At 45.6% G+C, this 20165-nt stretch overlaps 1 protein-coding gene across 1 annotated transcript; it reads left to right on the top strand.

The window, feature by feature from the left end:
• On the top strand, nucleotides 14971–19439 carry TFF1 (trefoil factor 1). The gene is made up of 3 exons (XM_013966484.2): nucleotides 14971–15130; nucleotides 18671–18814; nucleotides 19247–19439. The coding sequence occupies exons 1-3, from the start codon at nucleotides 15055–15057 to the stop codon at nucleotides 19258–19260; spliced, it is 234 nt and encodes a 77-aa protein (XP_013821938.1). The 5' UTR covers nucleotides 14971–15054; the 3' UTR covers nucleotides 19261–19439.

Here is a 20165-nt window from a genome sequence, read left to right as displayed (position 1 = left end):
TGTCATCCAGCCATCTCATCCTCTGTCATCCCCTTCTCCTCCTGCCCCCAATCCCTCCCAGCATCAGAGTCTTTTCCAATGAGTCAACTCTTCACATGAGGTGGCCAAAGTATTAGAGTTTCAGCTTTAGCATCATTCTTTCCAAAGAACACCCAGGGCTGATCTCCTTTAGAATGGACTGGTTGGATCTCCTTGCAGTCCAAGGGACTCTCAAGAGTCTTCTCCAACACCACAGTTCAAAAGCATCAATTCTTCAGGGCTCAGCCTTCTTCACAGTCCAACTCTCACATCCATACACGACCACAGGAAAAACCATAGCCTTGACTAGACGGAGCTTAGTCGGCAAAGTAATGTCTCTGCTTTTGAATATGCTATCTAGGTTGGCCATAACATTTCTTCCAAGGAGTAAGCATCTTTTAATTTCATGGCTGCAATCACCATCTGCAGTGATTTTAGAGCCCCCCAAAATAAAGTCTGACACTGTTTCCCCATCTATTTCCGATGAAGTGATGGGACCAGATGTCATGATCTTTGTTTTCTGAATGTTGAGCTTTAAGCCAACTTTTTCACTCTCCACTTTCACTTTCATCAAGAGGCTTTTTAGTTCCTCTTCACTTTCTGCCATAAGAGTGGTGTCATCTGCATATCTGAGGTGATTGATATTTCTCCCAGCAATCTTGATTCTAGCTTATGCTTCTTCCAGTCCAGCGTTTCTCATGATGTACTCTGCATACAAGTTAAATAAGCAGGGTGACGATATACAGCCTTAACGCACTCCTTTTCCTATTTGGAACCAGTCTGTTGTTCCATGTCCAGTTCTAACTGTTGCTTCCTGACCTGCATACAGATTTCTCAAGAGGCAGGTCAGGTGGTCTGGTATTCCCATCTCTTTCAGAGTTTTCCACAGTTGATTGTGATCCACACAGTCAAAGGCTTTGGCATAGTCAATAAAGCAGAAATAGATGTTTTTCTGGAACTCTCTTGCTTTTTCCATGATCCAGTGGATGTTGGCAATTTGATCTCTGGTTCCTCTGCCTTTTCTAAAACCAACTTGAACACCTGGAAGTTCATGGTTCACGTATTGCTGAAGTCTGGCTTGGAGACTTTTGAGTATTACTTTACTAACATGTGAGATGAGTGCAATTGTGCAGTAGTTTGATAATTCTTTAGCATTGCCTTTCTTTGGGATTGGAATGAAAATTGACCTTTTCCAGTCCTGTGGCCACTGCTGAGTTTTCCAAATTTGCTGGCGCATTGAGTGCAGCACTTTCACAGCATCATCTTTCAAGATTTGAAATAGCTCAACTGGAATTCCATCACCTCCACTACCTTTGTTCTTAGTGATGCTTTCTAAGGCCCACTTGACTTCCCATTCCAGGATGTCTGGCTCTAGGTGAGTGATCATACCATCATGATTATCTTGGTCGTGAAACTCTTTTGTACAGTTCTTCTGTGTATTCTTGCCACCTCTTCTTAATATCTTCTGCTTCTGTTAGGTCCATACCATTTCTGTCCTTTATTGAGCCCATCTTTGCATGAAACATTCCCTTGGTGTCTCTAATTTTCTTGAAGAGATCTCTAGTCTTTCCCATTCTGTTGTTTTCCTCTATTTCTTTGCACTGATTGCTGAGGAAGGTTTTATTATCTCTTCTTGCTATTCTTTGGAACTCTGCATTCAGATGCTTATACCTTTCCTTTTCTCCTTTGCTTTTCGCTTCTCTTCTTTTCACAGCTATTTGTAAGGCCTCCCCAGACAGCCATTTTGCTTTTTTGCATTTCTTTTCCATGGGGATGGTTATAAGGCTTAGAAACCCCTAAACTTTCCAGAAATGTGTTGAATATTTACTATCATTTTCTGTCATTTTCATTAAACATAGCTGCTACAGTACCTGCTTTGGTTGCTGGTCAGGATGTCAAAGTGGGTTGTCTTAACTTCCTTCCCATTTCATGTCCTGTTTTCACCTGCTGTCACTCCAGCTGGATGTGGTTATTTCCCTGGTGCGTGCGTGTGTGCTCAGTTACTTCCATTGTGTCCATCTCTTTGTGACCCCCATGGACTGTAGCGCACCAGACCTCTATACATGGGATTCTCCAGGCAAGAGTATTGGAGTGGGTTGTGATGCTCTTCTCCAAGGGAATCTTCCTCATGCAAGGACTGAACCCAAGTCTCCTGTGTCTCCTGCATTGTAAGTGAATTCTTTACCACTGAGCCACCAGGGAAGCCCATTTCTCTTAGTAGGACTTCCCAAAGGTGTTATATAGTATCTGTGCCTGCCATGAATATTTCACAAGCCATTGAAACTTCTGGGCCCAGTGGCAAGGCATCTTGAATTACAGCCTGGACCAACTGCTACAGAACTCTCTATGACTCTGAACTCCACTGAGAACTGAAAAATTATTGGTGAGCTGGAAAATAAGCCAGAACAGTATGTCCAATGTCATGTATATTACCTCAAAACCCCATGAGTATTTTGAGGGAATGAGTGGTACACAGTGCAGAAATTTATCTTTTTCTTTTAAGAGAATTGCCCCAGACCTCCTAAACACCTCGCTTACAGTCCCTGAACCTTTCCAGTTCCTATCTCTGCTGCAAGTGTGTTTTAACAAGGCCTCTAACTTCCCATTTTCCAAATCCAATCAACGTAGCATCATGTCATCAATGTAATCTTCAATGTAATGAGCCAGCAGGATGTTTAGCATAATGTTCAAGTTTCCTCTGAATGTGTTAGTTATATCAGAGAGTAGGGGACCTGGCATAACCGAAGCTCACACAGCAGAAGTATATTGCTGCTCCCACCATGCAAAGGCAATGTACTTCTGATTATCTTTTCTAAGAAATGGGGGAAAATCAAACATTTTCTAGGTCAGTAGCTGCATGTCAAATACCAGGGCATTTGTTCCAGGAACAATATCATGTCCAGAACCTCAATAGCAAATTGTCACACTTAGTTAAATGTATGATACTCTATACAAAGGGCACGTGATAAACATCACTCTGTGGGCCAAACTCTGCCTGTGGCCTGTTTTTATACAACTTGCAAACTGAGAATGGTTTCTACATGTTTAAAGGGTAATGAAAACAAAGAGCATATGAGCAACTATACCCTAATAAAAATTAATTTAAAAAAGAACATGTGACAGAGACCAAATGTGGCCCACTAAGCCTCAAACAGAGCTTCCCTTGTGGCTCAGCTGGGAAAGAATCCGGCTACAATGCAAGAGACCTGGGTTGGGAAGATCCCCTGGAGAAGGAAAAGGCCACCAGCTCCAGTATTCTGGCCTGGAGAATTCCATGGACTGTGTAATCCATGGGGTTGCTAAAAGTTAGACACAACTGAGCAACTTTCACTTTCAAGCCTCAAATATCCACTGGCTGGCCCTTTACAAGGAGTGTGTGCTATATAGTCCTTCTCCATAACTCACCTGGCTTGAGCACTGGCTGAACACAGGACTCAGAGGGCATGTGCAGTGACCACTCCTGAATTTTTCAGTTGCTTGATAATGGCATTGATTTCTATAATTCTTTCCTGGACTGTGATAGTGGTTTTGATTCCCTGTCTTGGTGAGAGAGACTTCTGCTATAATAACCCTCTCCAAAAATCGGAAAGGCAAGGTGCCTACTAAATGTATCAATTCTGGGCCTGCGGAGATCCCCGAGGATGCCTGTGTCACATTGCTGGACCCACAGTGAGACAGACTTGGGCCAAGACCTCAACCAGCACCTGAAATCCACTGGCTCCATCTTTGGTGAACCACGTGATGTTTGGGCTCTGAGGATTGGTGTGAGTTCAAACCCAATATTTAATGACCTTCAGAAAGTCTTATTTTTCCTTCTCCAATACATAGTCACCCTGGTTGTATTAGTTGCTGAGACTGCTGTAATAAAGTACCACAAACTGAATTTAAAACAGAAGCTTATTGTCTCTCATTCTAGAGGCTAGAAGTCTGAGATGAAGCTGTCACTGAGGTCAGCTCCTTTTTTGAGGGTGACTGTTGTTCCTGGTTCTCCCCCAGCTTCTGTCAACCTCAGGCATTTCCTTGGCCATAAATGGTATTAACTGTCTATGTTTTACATCCCCTTCCCTCTGCGTATATCTGTGTCTAAATGTTCTCTTTTTATAAGAACACAGTCATAATGGATTATGTTGCTGTTCAGTCACTCTCATGTTCGACTCCTTGCAACCCCGTGGACTGCAGCATGTCAGGCTTCCTCGTCCTTCACTATCTCCCTGAGTTTGCTCAGACTCATGTCCATTGAGTCAGTGATGCCATCCAACCATCTCATCCTCTGTCATCCCCTTCTCTTCCTGCCCTCAATCTTTTGCAGCATCAGGGTCTTTTGAATGAATCAGCTCTTCCCATCAGATGGCCAAAGTACTAGAGCTTCAGCTTCAGTATCAGTCCTTCCAATGAATATTCAGGGTTAATTTCCTTTAGGACTGACTCATTTTATCTCCTTACTGTTCAAGGAACTCTCAAGAGTCTTCTCCAGTACCATAATTCAAAAGCATCAGTTCTTCTCACTTGGCCTTCTTTATGCTCCAACTCTCATATCTGTGCATGACTAATGGAAAAACCATAGCTTTGACTATACAGACCTATGTTGGCAAAGTGATGCCTCTGCTTTTTAATACTTTGTCTAATGAATTCATCCCAACTTGATTATCTGCAAGTCAATTCCAAATACTGTCACATTTACGGGTACTAAGGGTTAGGATTGCAGCATCTTTTGAGGGGACATAATTTATCTCTAGCAAATGAGCCTAGTGGATGGCTCAGATCACTCTGGGGAAGGCTCAGCACTTGCATCTGTGGCCTTACTGTGAGGCTCTTCCTCAAGGGGAACTGGCCTTTATTCTTGTTGAGAGACTCTGGATTCCACCTCAACTCTGGACTACAAAGCCCTAAGGAGCCATGGGTCTTGTGAAGGATGCTGGTGTCCCCTCAGGGCAATTATGAACACCTGAGCGACAGGTGTACCCCAAAGATTGCAGTACTGCATCAGCAGGAGCCTGGGGAGGATAGTTGAGGGTGGAGTTGAGGGTTGTTGGACCCCAGGGTGGTTGAGAAGGGTTCACACCATAGGTCCATCCAATAGTGAAACCTCCCTGAGGGTTGTTGGACCCCAGGGTGGTTGAGAAGGGTTCACACCATAGGTCCATCCAATAGTGAAACCTCCCTGAGCCTGGGACCCCTGTACCTGCTTCATCTCTGATCTTCCCACAGCTAATGTGCCTGTGCAGTGCCTGGAACTTTCTAGAATGCAGATTTGACCTCAGGAAGCTTGGGCGGGAGCATGTCTGCTGAGATCCCAGCGTGGGATTCTGCTAGCCCAAGACCACGTTGAGTAGCAAGGTTGCCCTGTTTGAGGGGTGGGGAGTGGGACTCCAGTATTTCTGCAGCATGGATTCCTGGCCACTTTCAGCCCAGGACTTGGTTACCCACTAACAGGATGGTCACTGACTGGTTTCAAATTGGGAAAGGAGTACATCAAGGCTGTATATTGTCACCCTGCTTGTTTAACTAATATGCAGAGCACATCATGAGAAATGCTGGGCTGGATGAAACACAAGCTGGAATCAAGATTGCTGGGAGAAATAGCAATAACCTCAGATATGCAGATGACACCACCCTTATGGCAGAAAGTGAAGAGGAACTAAAGATCCTCTTGATGAAAGTGAAAAAGTTGGCTTAAAACTCAACCCTCAAAAAATGAAGATCATGGAATCCAGTCCCATCATTTCATGGCAAATAGATGGGGAAACAGTGAGAAACCTTATTTTCTTGGGCTCCAAAATTGCTGCAGATGGTGACTTCAGCCATGAAATTAAAAGACACTTGCTCCTTGGAAGAAAAGCTATGTCCAACCTAGACAGCATATTAAAAAGGAGAGACATTACTTTGCCGACAAAGGTCTGTCTAGTGAAAGCTATGGCTTTTCCAGTGGTCATATATGGATGTGAGAGTTGGATTATAAAGGAAGCTGAGCACTGAAGAATTGATGCTTTCCAATTGTGGTGCTGGAGAAGACTTTTGAGAGTTCCTTGGACTGCAGGAAGACCCAACCAGTCAATCCTAAAAGGAAATCAGTCCTGAATATTCATTGGAAGGACTGATATTGAAGCTGAAACTCCAATACTTTGACCACCTGATGTGAAGAACTGACTCATTGGAAAAGACCCTGATTCTGGGAAAGATTGAAGGCAGGAGGAGAAGGGGACAACAGAGGTTGAGATGGTTGGATGACATCACCAACTCTATGGACATGAGTGACATGAGTTTGAGCGAAGTCCAGGAGCTGGTGATAGACAGGGAAGCATGCCATGCTACAGTCCGTGGGATTGCAAAGAGCTGGACACGACTGAGCGACTGAACTGAACTGAGGACGGTCACAGCCTGTCGTGTGCTTGGTCAGCACATCTCTCCCAAATTTTGGGGAGTGTTATGATGCCAGTCCGCTGAGCATGGCACCTCATCCTCTATGGTCCACCACCCCACACCCTGTCCTTCCAGAGTCCTGCTGATGCCCCACTGCAACTCTCCTGGACACAGGCTGTACCTCTGTCTGGGCTATGAGGCATCACAGCCTCACGCGCCTGGAAGTGATGCAGAGATGTAGAGATGATCTCATCCTGCGGCTGCATCCTGTGTGAGCTGTGGCGGGGTCGGGGGTGGGGTCTGTGGTTGGGCAATGGTCAGTGGAAGTGTTTATGGAGAGGAAAGATGCTCAGTCTCAGATGGGGGTAGAGGGAACATCTCTGCTGGGGGAAAGGGTCAGGGCGTTTGCTCAGTATCCCAAATCATCATTCTCATCTTTCTGCCCAAGCATCCCAATCTCATGTTTAGAGTTTAACTCTTTGCTCTCCAGTGTCAAGGCTTTGGTGTAAGGAAGCAGGAAATGATGGACATCTAATTGGTGCTGTAAACCCAGTATCCGGGCTGGACCTGAGCCCCACCCTCACTGCCCTGCCACTCTGGGGGCTTAGCCAGGAAAGCCTTTCCACTGTCCCTTCCCAGGAGGACACTCTCAGCCCTTCATTTCTTCTTTCCTTCTTGAATGTTGTGTAGCTCTTGGAAGAAGCCAACTGACCCCATCTTTATCACTTGACTGTTACCAGGGAAATCAGATGCCCCCCTGTTCACATCCCCTGCCTCACCTCCTCAGGTACCCTGCCTTACCTTCACTCCGCACCACCTTTGATGGGTTTGTGACCTGTGCCTGGAGACCTGCCTGGGGAGCCAAACTTGGGTCTCATTTTCAGGATCTGTTAAGAAAGAGGGTCACTGTTGGTAGCAATTTCTGTGTCAATCAGCCAGCCTGTCACTCCCAATCCAAGAAATTAAAGGAAAGTTAGATGGACAGTGCTGACCACTCTTTAGGGCTTGTGAACCTCTCTGCCAGAGGAGTGAGGAGAGGGATCAGTTTTGGGGGGCTGGAGAAGACCACTGTGTGGAGAACACTGCCCACTGGGGCTGGAGGTAGACCTGGGATCACGGCCCATCCAGGGTGACTCTGCTGACTTCCTCCCAAGGACCCATGTCCTGCTGGCTCCACCACAGTGGCCAGAAGCCAGAGGGCATGAGGGCAGGACACAGCCAATGCAGCGCCACCCCCCAGGGGCTCAGAGAGCTGATGGGATGGGCAGACAGAGGACACCCAGCTCTCCCAACTCAGACACTGACCCTTGAGCAGAACCAGTGTGGGGGTGAGGAGATGGGACAAGTCAGGCCAAGTCACACCACAGGCAGTGGGAGTGGCGGAGGGGGCCTAGAGATGGAGAACTTTATCTCCAAAGCAGGAAGATCTGCTAGGTATGCAAAATCAGGGGCATCCTCCACCCCAGAACCCTAGCACGAGAGGATGGCAGGTTAGATCAGGCTCCAGCTCCCTTGGGGTCCATCCACTTTATTTTCCAGTAAGAAAAGTGAAACCCAGAGGACTTACACAAGATGACACGACCCCTTAGCAGACCAACACTCAATTCAGTGCCTTGTCTTTTTCAACTCATGGTCATTAAAAAAGAAAAATAGAACCATAAATTTTCCTATAATTCTGCGATCTTATTTAGCCTCGTCTTCTAGGAGTCTTGGAGTCATTGCTGCAAGTCTGAGATGGCCTGAGAGTGACAGGGGCTCTGCCAGCCATACCACCTACATGGGAGGTCAAAGTCATACATGCACAAGGAGTGAGTAACACACAGCCGTGTATCCTGCACATTGAGCCTCTCCTGGACACCCTGTCTTGGGATTGGCAGCCGGAGCCAGGGGGGTGGGCTGGGGGTGAGCCTTACTCAGAACGTGGCTGCCCCGGTTCTGACTCTACTCCTCTCCAAGAGGGACCACCAGGGCAAACTTACCAGGTCACCCAAGAAAAATCAGTCTCTCTCCAAGGCCTGACTTTTTCCCCAGAGCCTACGCTTTCAATGAAGAGAAAACATTTCTCCGATATTCATTCATTCATTCTAAACAGATATTTATTGAATAAGGCACCCCAGGTGCTTGTCCACCTGAGCACACAAAGTAGGTGAAGCCCTGCATGTCACGGACCTTCTGCTCTGCTGGAGGGCTGGGAGAGGATCGATAAATAACAAGCCCAGGGTACAAGCAAATCCCTGTGTCCCTTAGAAGGTAGTGAGAGCTGCAGGGCAGGAAAGGCCAGCACAGGGGAGGGACCTGGGACACGGGGGCTAGAGGAGGCCCCTTGAGTGTAGAGTCGAAGAGGCCACACCTGGAGGACCCGAGCAAAGGAGCCCCTCCCAGATGTGGGTCTCCCACTTAAGGGAGAGCCTGATATGTCATCAGTGTCACATCAGCTCTTATACACAAACCTCGCTGTGAAAAGGACTCCACTGTAAAGGAAAGAACAAAGCAAAAAAAATGTATTAATTAGTTTTTTTTTCCTACATGGCTCATCATTCTTTTTTTTCTTTTTTAATTTTTATTTTTACTTTATTTTACTTTACAGTACTGTATTGGTTTTGCCATACATTGACATGAATCCACCACGGGTGTACATGCGTTCCCAAACATGATCCCCCCTCCCACCTCCCTCCTTATAACATCTCTCTGGGTCATCCCTGTGCACCAGCCCCAAGCATCCTGTATCCTGCATTGGACATAGACTGGCGATTCGTTTCTTACATGATAGTATACATGTTTCAATGCCATCCTCCCAAATCATCCCACCCTCTCCCTCTCTCTCAGAGTCCAAAAGTCTGCTCTACACATCTGTGTCTCTTTTGCTGTCTCGCATACAGGGTCATCACTGCCATCTTTCTAAATTCCATATATATGTGTTAGTATACTGTATGGATGTTTTTCTTTCTGGCTTACTTTACTCTGTATAATCGGCTCCAGTTTAATCTGTCTCATTAGAACTGATTCAAATGTATTCTTTTTAAAGGCTGAGTAATACTCCATATGTACCACAGATTTCTTATCCATTCATCTGCTGATGGACATCTAGGTTGTTTCCATGTCCTGGCTATTATAAACAGTGCTGCGATGAGCATTGGGGTACACGTGTCTCTTTCAGTTCTGGTTTTCTTGGTGTGTATGCCCAGCAGTGGGATTGCTGGGTCATAAGGCAGTTCTATTTGCAATTTTTAAAGGAATCTCCACACTGTTCTCCATAGTGGCTGTACTAGTTTGCATTCCCACCAACAGTGTAGGAGGGTTCCCTTTTCTCCACACCCTCTCCAGCATTTATTGCTTGCAGACTTTTGGATCGCAGCCATTCTGACTGGTGTGAAGTGGTACCTCATTGTGGTTTTGATTTGCATTTCTCTAATAATGAGTGATGCTGAGCATCTTTTCATGTGTTTGTTAGCCATCCGTATGTCTTCTTTGGAAAATGTCTATTTAGTTCTTTGGCCCATTTTTTGATTGGGTCATTTATTTTTCTGGAATTGAGCTGCATAAGTTGCTTGTATATTTTTGAGATTAGTTGTTTGTCAGTTGCTTCATTTGCTATTATTTTCTCCCATTCAGAAGGCTGTCTTTTCACCTTGCTTATATTTTCCTTTGTTGTGCAGAAGCTTTTACTTTTAATTAGATCCCATTTGTGTATTTTTGCTTGTATTTCCAGAATTCTAGGGGGTGGATCATAGAGGATCCTGCTGTGATTTATGTCGGAGAGTGTTTTGCCTATGTTCTCCTCTAGGAGTTTTATAGTTTCTGGTCTTACATTTAGATCTGTAATTCATTTTGAGTTTATTTTTGTGTGTGGTGTTAGAAAGTGATCTAGTTTCATTCTTTTACAAGTGGTTGACCAGTTTTCCCAGCACCACTTGTTAAAGAGATTGTCTTTACTCCATTGTATATTCTTGCCTCCTTTTTCAAAGATAAGGTGTCCATATGTGCGTGGATTTATCTCTGGGCTTTCTATTTTGTTCCATTGATCTATATTTCTGTCTTTGTGCCAATACCATACTGTTTGCTTTGTAGTAGAGCCTGAAGTCAGGCAAGTTGATTCCTCCAGTTCCATTCTTCTTTCTCAAGAATGCTTTGGCTATTCGAGGTTTTTCGTATTTCCATACAAATCTTGAAATTATTTGTTCTAGTTCTGTGAAAAATATCGCTGGTAGCTTGATAGGGGTTGCATTGAATTTGTACACTGCTTTGGGTAGTATACTCATTTTCACTATATTGATTCTTCTGATCCATGAACATGGTATATCTCTCCATCTATTAGTGTCCTCTTTGATTTCTTTCATCAGTGTTTTATAGTTTTCTATATATAGGTCTTTAGTTTCTTTAGGTAGATATATTCCTAAGTATTTGATTCTTTTCGTTGCAATGATGAATGGAATTGTTTCCTTAATTTCTTTTTCTACTTTCTCATTACTAGCATATAAGAATGCAAGGGATTTCTGTGTGTTGATTTTATATCCTGCAACTTTACTATATTCATTGATTAGCTCTAGTAATTTTCTGGTGGAGTCTTTAGGGTTTTCTATGTAGAGGATCATGTCATCTGCAAACAGTGAGAGTTTTACTTCTTGTTTTCCAATTTGGATTCCTTTTATTTATTTTTCTGCTCTGATTGCTGTGGCCAAAACTTCCAGAACTATGTTGAATAGTAGCGGTGAAAGTGGGCACCCTTGTCTTGTTCCTGACTTTAGGGGAAATGCTTTCAATTTTTCACCATTGAGGATAATGTTTGCTGTGGGTTTGTCATATATAACTTTTATTATGTTGAGGTATGTTTCTTCTATTCCTGCTTTATGAAGAGTTTTTATCATAAATGGATGTTGAAGTTTGTCAAAGGCCTTCTCTGCATCTATTGAGATAATCATATGGTTTTTATTTTTCAATTTGTTAATGTGGTGAATTACATTGATTGATTTGCAGATATTGAAGAATCCTTGCATCCCTGGGATGAAGCCCACTTGGTCATGGTGTATGATCTTTTTAATGTGTTGTTGGATTCTGATTGCTAGAATTTTGTTGAGGATTTTTGCATCTATGTTCATCAGTGATATTGGCCTGTAGTTTTCTTTTTTTGTAGCATCTTTGTCAGGTTTTGGTAATAGGGTGATGGCGGCCTCATAGAATGAGTTTGGAATTTTACCTTCCTCTGCAATTTTCTGGAAGAGTTTGAGTAGGATAGGTGTTAGCTCTTCTCAAAATTTTTGGTGGAATTCAGCTGTGAAGCCGTCTGGACCTAAGCTTTTGTTTGCTGGAAGATTTCTGATTACAGTTTCAATTTCCGTGCTTGTGATGGGTCTGTTAAGATTTTCTATTTCTTCCTGGTTCAGTTTTGGAAAGTTGTACTTTTCTAAGAATTTGTCCATTTCTTCCACGTTGTCTGTTTTATTGGCATATAATTGCTGATAGTAGTCTCTTATGATCCTTTGTATTTCTGTGTTGTCTGTTGTGATCTCTCCATTTTCATTTTTAATTTTATTGATTTGATTTTTCTCTCTTTGTTTCTTGATGAGTCTGGCTAATGGTTTGTCAATTTTATTTATCCTTTCAAAGAACCAGCTTTTGGCTTTGTTGATTTTTGCTATGGTCTCTTTTGTTTCTTTTGCATTTATTTCTGCCCTAACTTTTTAAGATTTCTTTCCTTCTGCTAACTCTGGGGTTCTCCATTTCTTCCTTTTCTAGTTGCTTTAGGTGTAGAGTTAGGTTATTTATTTCACTTTTTTCTTGTTTCTTGAGGTATGCCTGTATTGCTTTGAACTTTCCTCTTAGCACTGCTTTTATAGTGTCCCACAGGTTTTGGGTTGTTGTGTTTTCATTTTCATTAGTTTCTATGCATATTTTGATTTCTTTTTTGATTTTTTCTGTGATTTGTTGGTTATTCAGAAGCGTGCTATTCAGCCTCCATATGTTGGAATTTTTAATAGTTTTTCTCCTGTAATTGAGATCTAATCTTAATGCATTATGGTCAGAAAAGATGCTTGGAATGATTTCGATTTTTTAAAATTTATCAAGTTTAGATTTATGGCCCAGGATGTGATCTATCCTGAATAAGGTTCCGTGAGCACTTGAGAAAAAGTTGAAATTCATTGTTTTGGGGTGAAATGTCCTATAGATATCAATTAGGTCTAACTGGTGTATTGTATCATTTAAAGTTTGCATTTCTTTGTTAATTTTCTGTTTAGTTGATCTGTCCATAGGTGTGAGTGGGGTGTTAAAGTCTCCTGCTATTATTGTGTTATTGTTAATTTCCCCTTTCATACTTGTTAACATTTGTCTTACATATTGCGGTGCTCCTATGTTGGGTGCATATATATTTATAATTGTTATATCTTCTTCTTGGATTGATCCTTTGATCATTATGTAGTGGCCTTCTTTGTTGCTTTTCACAGCCTTTGTTTTAAAGTCTATTTTATCGGATATGAGTATTGCCACTCCTGCTTTCTTTTGGTCTCTATTTGTGTAGAATATCTTTTTCCAGCCCTTCACTTTCAGTCTGTATGTGCCCCTTGTTTTGAGGCGGGTCTCTTGTAAGCAGCATATAGAGGGGTCTTGTTTTTGTATCCATTCGGCCAGTCTTTGCCTTTAGGTTGGGGCATTCAACCCATTTACGTTTAAGGTAATTATTGATAAGTATGATCCCGTTACCATTTACTTTATTGTTTTGGGTTTGGGTTTATACACCCTTTTTGTGTTTCCTATCTAGAGAATATCCTTTAGCATTTGTTGGAGAGCTGGTTTGATGGTGCTGAATTCTCTCAGCTTTTGCTTGTCTGTAAAGCTTTTGATTTCTCCTTCATATTTGAATGAGATCCTTGCTGGGTACAGTAATCTGGGCTGTAGGTTATTTTCTTTCATCACTTTAAGTATGTCTTGCCATTCCCTCCTGGCCTGAAGAGTTTCTATTGAAAGATCAGCTGTTATCCTTATGGGATTCCCCTTGTGTGTTATTTGTTTTTTTTCCCTTGCTGCTTTTAATATTTGTTCTTTGTGTTTGACCTTTGTTAATTTGATTAATATGTGTCTTGGGGTGTTTCTCCTTGGGTTTATTCCATTTGGAACTCTCCGTGTTTCTTGGACTTGGGTGATTATTTCCTTCCCCATTTTAGGGAAGTTTTCAACTATTATCTCCTCAAGGATTTTCTCATGGTCTTTCTTTTTGTCTTCTTCTTCTGGGACTCCTATAATTCGAATGTTGGAGTGTTTCATATTGTCCTGGAGGTCTCTGAGATTGTTCTCATTTCTTTTAATTCATTTTTCTTGTTTCCTCTCTGATTCATTTATTTCTACCATTCTATCTTCTATTTCACTAATCCTATCTTCTGCCTCCGCTATTCTACTATTTGTTGCCTCCAGAATGTTTCTGATCTCATTTATTGCATTATTCATTATATATTGACTCTTTTTTATTTCTTCTAGGCTAATTAGTTCTTAAGATTTGTTGCTGCTTAGTCTCTAAGTCTTGTCCAACTTTTGCAACAGACGGTAGCCTGCCAGGCTCTTGTGTCCATGGGATTTCCCAGGCAAGAATACTGGAATGGTTTGCCATTTCTTCCTCCAGCGGATCTTCCAAACCCAGGAAGGGATTGAATTTGCATCTCTTGCACTGGCAGGCATACTCTTTACCAATGAGCCACCAGAGAAGCCTGATTTTTAAGATAAATCATCTTAAATAATTTTGAAGAAAAATAAGGTAATTTATCCTTAATTAATTAAGATAAATAAGTACAAATGCTCCTACAATGCCACAGTGTAAATAGGAGGTTGACCATATGTGAGTTTTCAATGTGGATGCCAGCAGGAAAGGGGCCCCTCAGGACACGGCCAGGTCAAAGAGCCTATGGGTGCTTTGCGCATGCACCAGTTTCCCAGGGGAAAGTCTGACAAGACAAACAAATGGGGAAAAGAAGTTTGAAGTCCAGCTGCTAGTATTTTCTGCTCTTCTTGTCCAGGCTCAGCTGTTCCATGAGACATGAATCTTGAAAATCGTTGAAAACAGCTGCACGCTCACTTGAAAAGGACCACACCAGGCCGGGTGGGGGGGCTCACCTGTCCCCTGCCCTTCCCTGCACCACTGTGGGGGAAGCCCAGGGCCATTGCTGACCCTGTGTCTGGCATGGTATGTGCGTCTCTCCCTGTGCATCACCCTCAAGTAAGTGTGCTGTTGACTTAGTAGGACCATGATGGGGGAAGCCCATGGCCACTGCTAACCCTGTGCCCGGCGTGGTGTGGGCGTCTCTCTCTGAATCACCCTCCAGTGAGTATGTTGTTTGCTTAGCAGGAGGGTCTCTGAACAGCTCAGGTGCTGGACGAGGTCATGACCAGGGAGACTCCCACAGGATAAGAGAGGAACTTTCTGAACCTCCAATCCTTCAGCCACGATGACCGCACGATAATGCATTATTCTCTATCAGCAAACCTGTCAGTTTGGCTTGGCCGCATTTGGAAAACACCTTTTAATCAGCGGAGATTACTTGGAATAAAAGGTTTCGGGGTCCTCCTTAGGCAAACGTTATCTGGCCCTCTGTAGAAAGCAAACAGAGCCTGCGGTATAAGATCGAGGGCCAGGACCCACTCTCATCCTGGATCGCGGGCCCCTCTGGACAGAGCAGGAAGGTCACGGCTGCTATGGAGCCCAAGGTGATCTGCGTGTTGGTGCTGGTCTTCGCACTGGCTGTCAGCAGCCTGGCGCAGGTCGAGACTGGTAAGACAGCCCCTTCCTGCTCTGCAATGTGCATGCTGGGCAGAGGCCCACCTCTGGGAGCAGTCAGGGCTTCATAATGTACTTTTGAGCCAAGTGCTGTTTTGTGCCAGGAGCTGTTCTAGGCCCTGGAGAGATTTTGGATGGCATAGAGGACAGTGGGAGGGCAGAGGGGTCCATGGAAGCATTGGGAACTGGGGTAAGAAAGCAATGATGGCTGCATTTAGTTGTTCAGTCACTAAGTCACATCCAACTTCTTGCGACCCCATGGACGGCAGCACGCTGGGCTCCTCTGTCCTCCACTATCTCCTGTAGCAGTAGTAGTGTTAGTCACTCAGTCCGACTCTTTGTGAGACCATGAACTGTAGTCTGCCAGGCTCCTCTGTCAGTGGGATTCTCCAGGCAGGAATACTGGAGTGGATTGCCATTCCCTTCTCCAGAGGATCTTCCCAACCCAGGGATCGACCCCAGGTCTCCTGCATTGAAGGCAGATTCTTGACCATTTGAGCAACAGGGAAGAACTCCTGAGGTTTGCTCAAATTCATGTCCATTGTGTTGGTGATACTATCTAACCACTGAACTGGCATCACCTGCATTGGTAGGCGAATTCTTTACCACAGAGCCCCCAGGAAAGCCCTGTCTTCAGAACCACTGCTAGAACATACGACTGCTTTTTGAGTATCACATTTCAAAGAGCTGTCTTTAATGTCGGGAATAAGAATAGCTCTTCCAAATGTCTGAGCCAAACTCTGCCCTCTTGGGGCTGGACCCACTCAAGGTCCACACAAACGTCCAAGAGCCTATTCTGAGGGTCGCCGTCCCTGGGAACCCCTCCAACAGGTTCTGTGGGCTCCTGGGCCCTCTGCTCTGTGGAGCCCAGACCCTGTCCCACTGGTGCGTGTGTCCTATCTGCCTAGTCCATGGGCATCACCAAGTGAGGGACATAAGGTGGGAGGTCCCACTGCCTCCTCTGAATGTGTCTGTCTCAAATCCTGTATCTGCACAACGGAGTCAGTCTTCAGCTTTAGAGGGTTGTTACAAAATTAAGTGGTATTTGGGAAAAGCTACAAAGTGCCATATAAATGTTATTTATTACTGGTAGATATATTTTTAAATGGAGGGGGCAGGAGAAAAATTTTCCAAAGTTTTTGGAATGAGGATTCCCATAGAGGTTTGAAGGGAGGGAAAGAATGGTTCCCATGTGTCTCTGGGCTCCTTCCAAGGACCTCACGACTCAGGAACAGAGGATCAGGCATGGGGGTTCAGGGGAGGGGGCGCCACAGTCTAAGGCAAGGAGGAGGGAGAGAGCTGGACCTGAAAGGAGGTATGACCTGCTGTGGGGATGGAGGAGGTGGTCTGTGCCTGGCCGCCCATAGCCACTGGCCCATCTGCGTCTTCCCTGCCAGCCTAGCGCCTAGCTCTGCCCACTGCACAGCCTGGCTCCAGGAGGCTGTGCAGCCCAGCCCTGTTCCCCACCATCCAGGCTGCTGCTGGCTGCCCACTGGCCCTGCCCTAGGGCCCAAGGCTCAGCCTTTCTATGTGGATCTCACAGGTCAGCCACCCTGTGACAACGGAAAACTCCATCCAATTGTAGTGAAGCTGCTGCTGCTAAGTCACTTCAGTCGTGTCTGACTCTGTGCGACCCCCAGAGACAGCAGCCCACCAGGCTCCCCCGTCCCTGGGATTCTCCAGGCAAGAACACTGGAGTGGGTTGCCATTTCCTTCTCCAATGGATGAAAGTGAAAAGCGAAAGTGAAGTCACTCAGTCGTGTCCGACTCCTAGAGACCCCATGGACTGCAGCCTTCCAGGCTCCTCTGTCCATGGGCTTTTCCAGGCAAGAGTACTGGAGTTGGGGGCCAGTGTAAGTGTAGCCTTGGATGGAAGTCATTTCTGTCTAGTCCTGTTATGCAACAGAAAATGGTGGGCAAGGTAGACTCCTGTGGACAGAACCCTTGGAAACCTTCAGTTCCTATTTAGGATAGCAGCAGGTATGGCGGGGGCGGTGGGGGGGATCAGGATATCCAGCAATGTAGCCCCTCTCCCTCCTCTAGGGAGAGAAAGGACATGAGAACTGTGGTCCCAGCTCTGCACACACAGCCCGTCTTGACCTTTCCCACCGCCCTGCCCAGTGGAGTGTGTGATAACCACCTTTGTTCTGTGTCAAGACAGACGCCTTGTGTGATGAGCCCTGACTTGGACACTCAGCTGGACTCCATGGGGGGCAAATGCGGCTTCCTGCCCCTCAGTCTAGGAGAGGCCCTGCACCTACCTGTCTTTGACTGGATTGTCTTTCAGAACGAGCGTGATGCCCTAGGTCAAGGCCAGCCCATGACAGCGTCTGCTCTGGATCTCGGTCCTGCCCTCCTCTCTCTCTTCCCTCTTCGGTCAGGGCTCCTTCCCTCCCCGTCTCTTTATCACCCACACTCCTAACGCCTCGTTGCATGTCCCTCTAGCCCCGGGGACAGACTTGTCTGGGAGTGGATGGAGCACCTGCACAGCCAGGCCTCCCTCTGGAACCTGGCTGATGGCCCTCATCCGTGGGCACCCTGAGACCAGGTGTGGAGAAGAGCCCCCCATTCTCCATTCCCATCCCAAGAGAGAGAAGGGGCTTCAGACTCTTCTGCCCCTGCCTCAATCTGTCCACTACCAGATCTGAGCAGTGCTCCTTCTCAGAGCCCCAAGTCCAGACCCCACAGGTCTTGCATCTAGATCACATGGGCACTTCTTGCTGCCCATCTTCCCTGCATGTTCTATGCCTTGGGTCAATGGCCTCACGAACCTGGCTAGAGTGTCTGAGTGGCTCCCTTTGCTCAACAGCTGCAATCATCCACTCCTAGCCCTCAGCCTGCCTTCCCAGACCACCCCACCCGCCTCCCCCTCTTGCCTGGAACACACCTTGCTCTCTCTCTGTGCCACCTTTGAACACTCTGCTCTCTGTCTCCTTGGAATACCCATTGCCGCGTTCTTACCTGGCCAACCTCCTCCAACAGGAAGCCCTCTTCACTTTGTTCAGTCTGTAATCAATCATCCCTGCTGGGCTTGTCCTGTGGCTGGCTGTATTATGCTGTTTCGTATGTTTATTTGGTTTCCTTCTCCATCAGACTGTTAGCTTCTCAACAACAGCTTCTCTATTTTCAATTTCCAGGTCCCTGTTACCCAGCACGTGGCCTGGCATGAACTTGATCTTTGAGGGGATAAAAAGATTCCTGTCTGTGTCCCGTGCTAGCTCCAGTTTCTAGCACCCGCAAACAGTGCTCAACAGATATTTACTCATCTAGTGACTAAAGTTTAATAATTTTTCATTGACGTTAATGAGCAAATGGGTAAATTACCTGGGTGGGTGCAAAGTCTATGAATCTCGGACACCTTGCATTGTTCCTGAGTTTCAGTGTTTCTGTGCCAGTAAGTGAGCTCTGGGTCTCCATGGGCTGCTCGTCTGATGGCTGATTTAACTGGGGCAGGAAGCAACGTGGAGGGTGGGTCATAACAGGGAAGGAGTCAGCCCATTACTTACTTTCACCTCGTGGCCCATATCCTTTCAGAGACGTGTCAGGTGGAACCCCATCAAAGAAAGAATTGCGGTCACCCCGGCATCACGGCTAAGGAGTGCAAAGATAAAGGCTGCTGCTTTGACAGCACTGTCCGCGGAGTCCCGTGGTGCTTCCAAACTGCGCTCTTGGAGGAAGGTAGGGCCTTGTCGACACCACAGAGTCTGAGTACATGGGACCATGGAACCCTAATTCAAGTTGCCGTCTGTGTTTTTACCCAGAGTAGTGGCCTCGGGGTGACTAGGAAGATGTAGTTTTGCCTAAATTAGTGTGAATCCAGGGCTGGGGGATGGAAAGAGCTGAAAGACCTGTTTGGTGGGGCACCCTACTTTTCCTGGCTTTTCTTCACATGTCTAATCAGGGATCTGTGAAGAGCTGTCCTTGGTAATGCTTCGTGGCTCACCTGGGGTGGGGGCTTGCAAAGGGTGACAATTAGGATACAAAGACCATCCTTGTTTTCTAAAGAATTTTCCCAGTGATGTTTTTAAGTAAATTCTCTGTGATTATTTAAAAGTGAAAGAAAATACTTTTTCTTACTAATCTCTTCTCTTGGACACTTCACCCTTGCAGAGTGCGAGTTTTAGATACTTTTCCGGTAGAAATGGCACTGGAGTGAGAAGGACGTCTGCCTGGTGCCAGGGGCTCAGCCCCATCGCTGGCCGGATATCTTGGGGGTCCTATGAACCTGAACTCCCTGCCTGGATTGACTGCTCAGATTCTTTGTATTCCAAATTAGCCTAAAAATTAAAAGAGATGAATGGTCCTCTCTGCTTGTGCTTCTTATAAAAATATAAACAATTTTCCTTTCTTTGAAAGAGAAATGCGATACTTGTGCCTCTGGGTTCTCGCTGTGGATTATACATTAACTCGGGCTATCTTGGGCCAGAGACCGCGGCTTGTAACATTGTTAGGTTGTCTTGGTGGATGTCAGTCATCGGGGTCCGTGCACCAGCCCATCGGGTTAAAAAGCCTCAGAGAAGCCACGCTCTTGTCAAATCATGGAAACAGGCTCCAATTCAATCACATTCTTTACATATTCATTGTGGTAACAAAAATTGCCTTGCAATTTCTTCATGTCCCTCACATGGAAACTGACTTAGGAGATATAACCCACAGCAAAGTGCCTGAGCATACTCATAATAAAAGCAATTGAGGAGGATGGCATGAGTTGACCCCTTGAGGAAACTCCCCCACCCACCTGGTTCCCCAAACTTGAGCTCCGAGTTGGAAAATAGGACAAAAGGGAAGGGTCGAGAGTCCCCAGTGATCCCTTGTCACCGACACAAGAAAGACGGAGGGGAGCCAATCGGACCTGCCTGGACCTGAGCAGACGCCCCCACCCAGGTGGGCAGTGCTGCCTGAGTAGCCTCTGGTGCTCCCAGCCCCACTTGCTCAGTGGGAACAAGAAAAACACCCCCCACCTCCCATCCACCCTGGGCAGTCAGTCCTGCTCCAGGGAGCTCAGCCCAGCCAGTCCCGCTCCTGGACA

This window comes from Capra hircus, chromosome 1 (assembly GCF_001704415.2).
Source record: "Capra hircus breed San Clemente chromosome 1, ASM170441v1, whole genome shotgun sequence".
Lineage (NCBI taxonomy): Eukaryota > Metazoa > Chordata > Mammalia > Artiodactyla > Bovidae > Capra > Capra hircus.
Note: the sequence above shows the minus strand (reverse complement) of the source record. Positions and strands in the feature narration are given on the sequence as shown.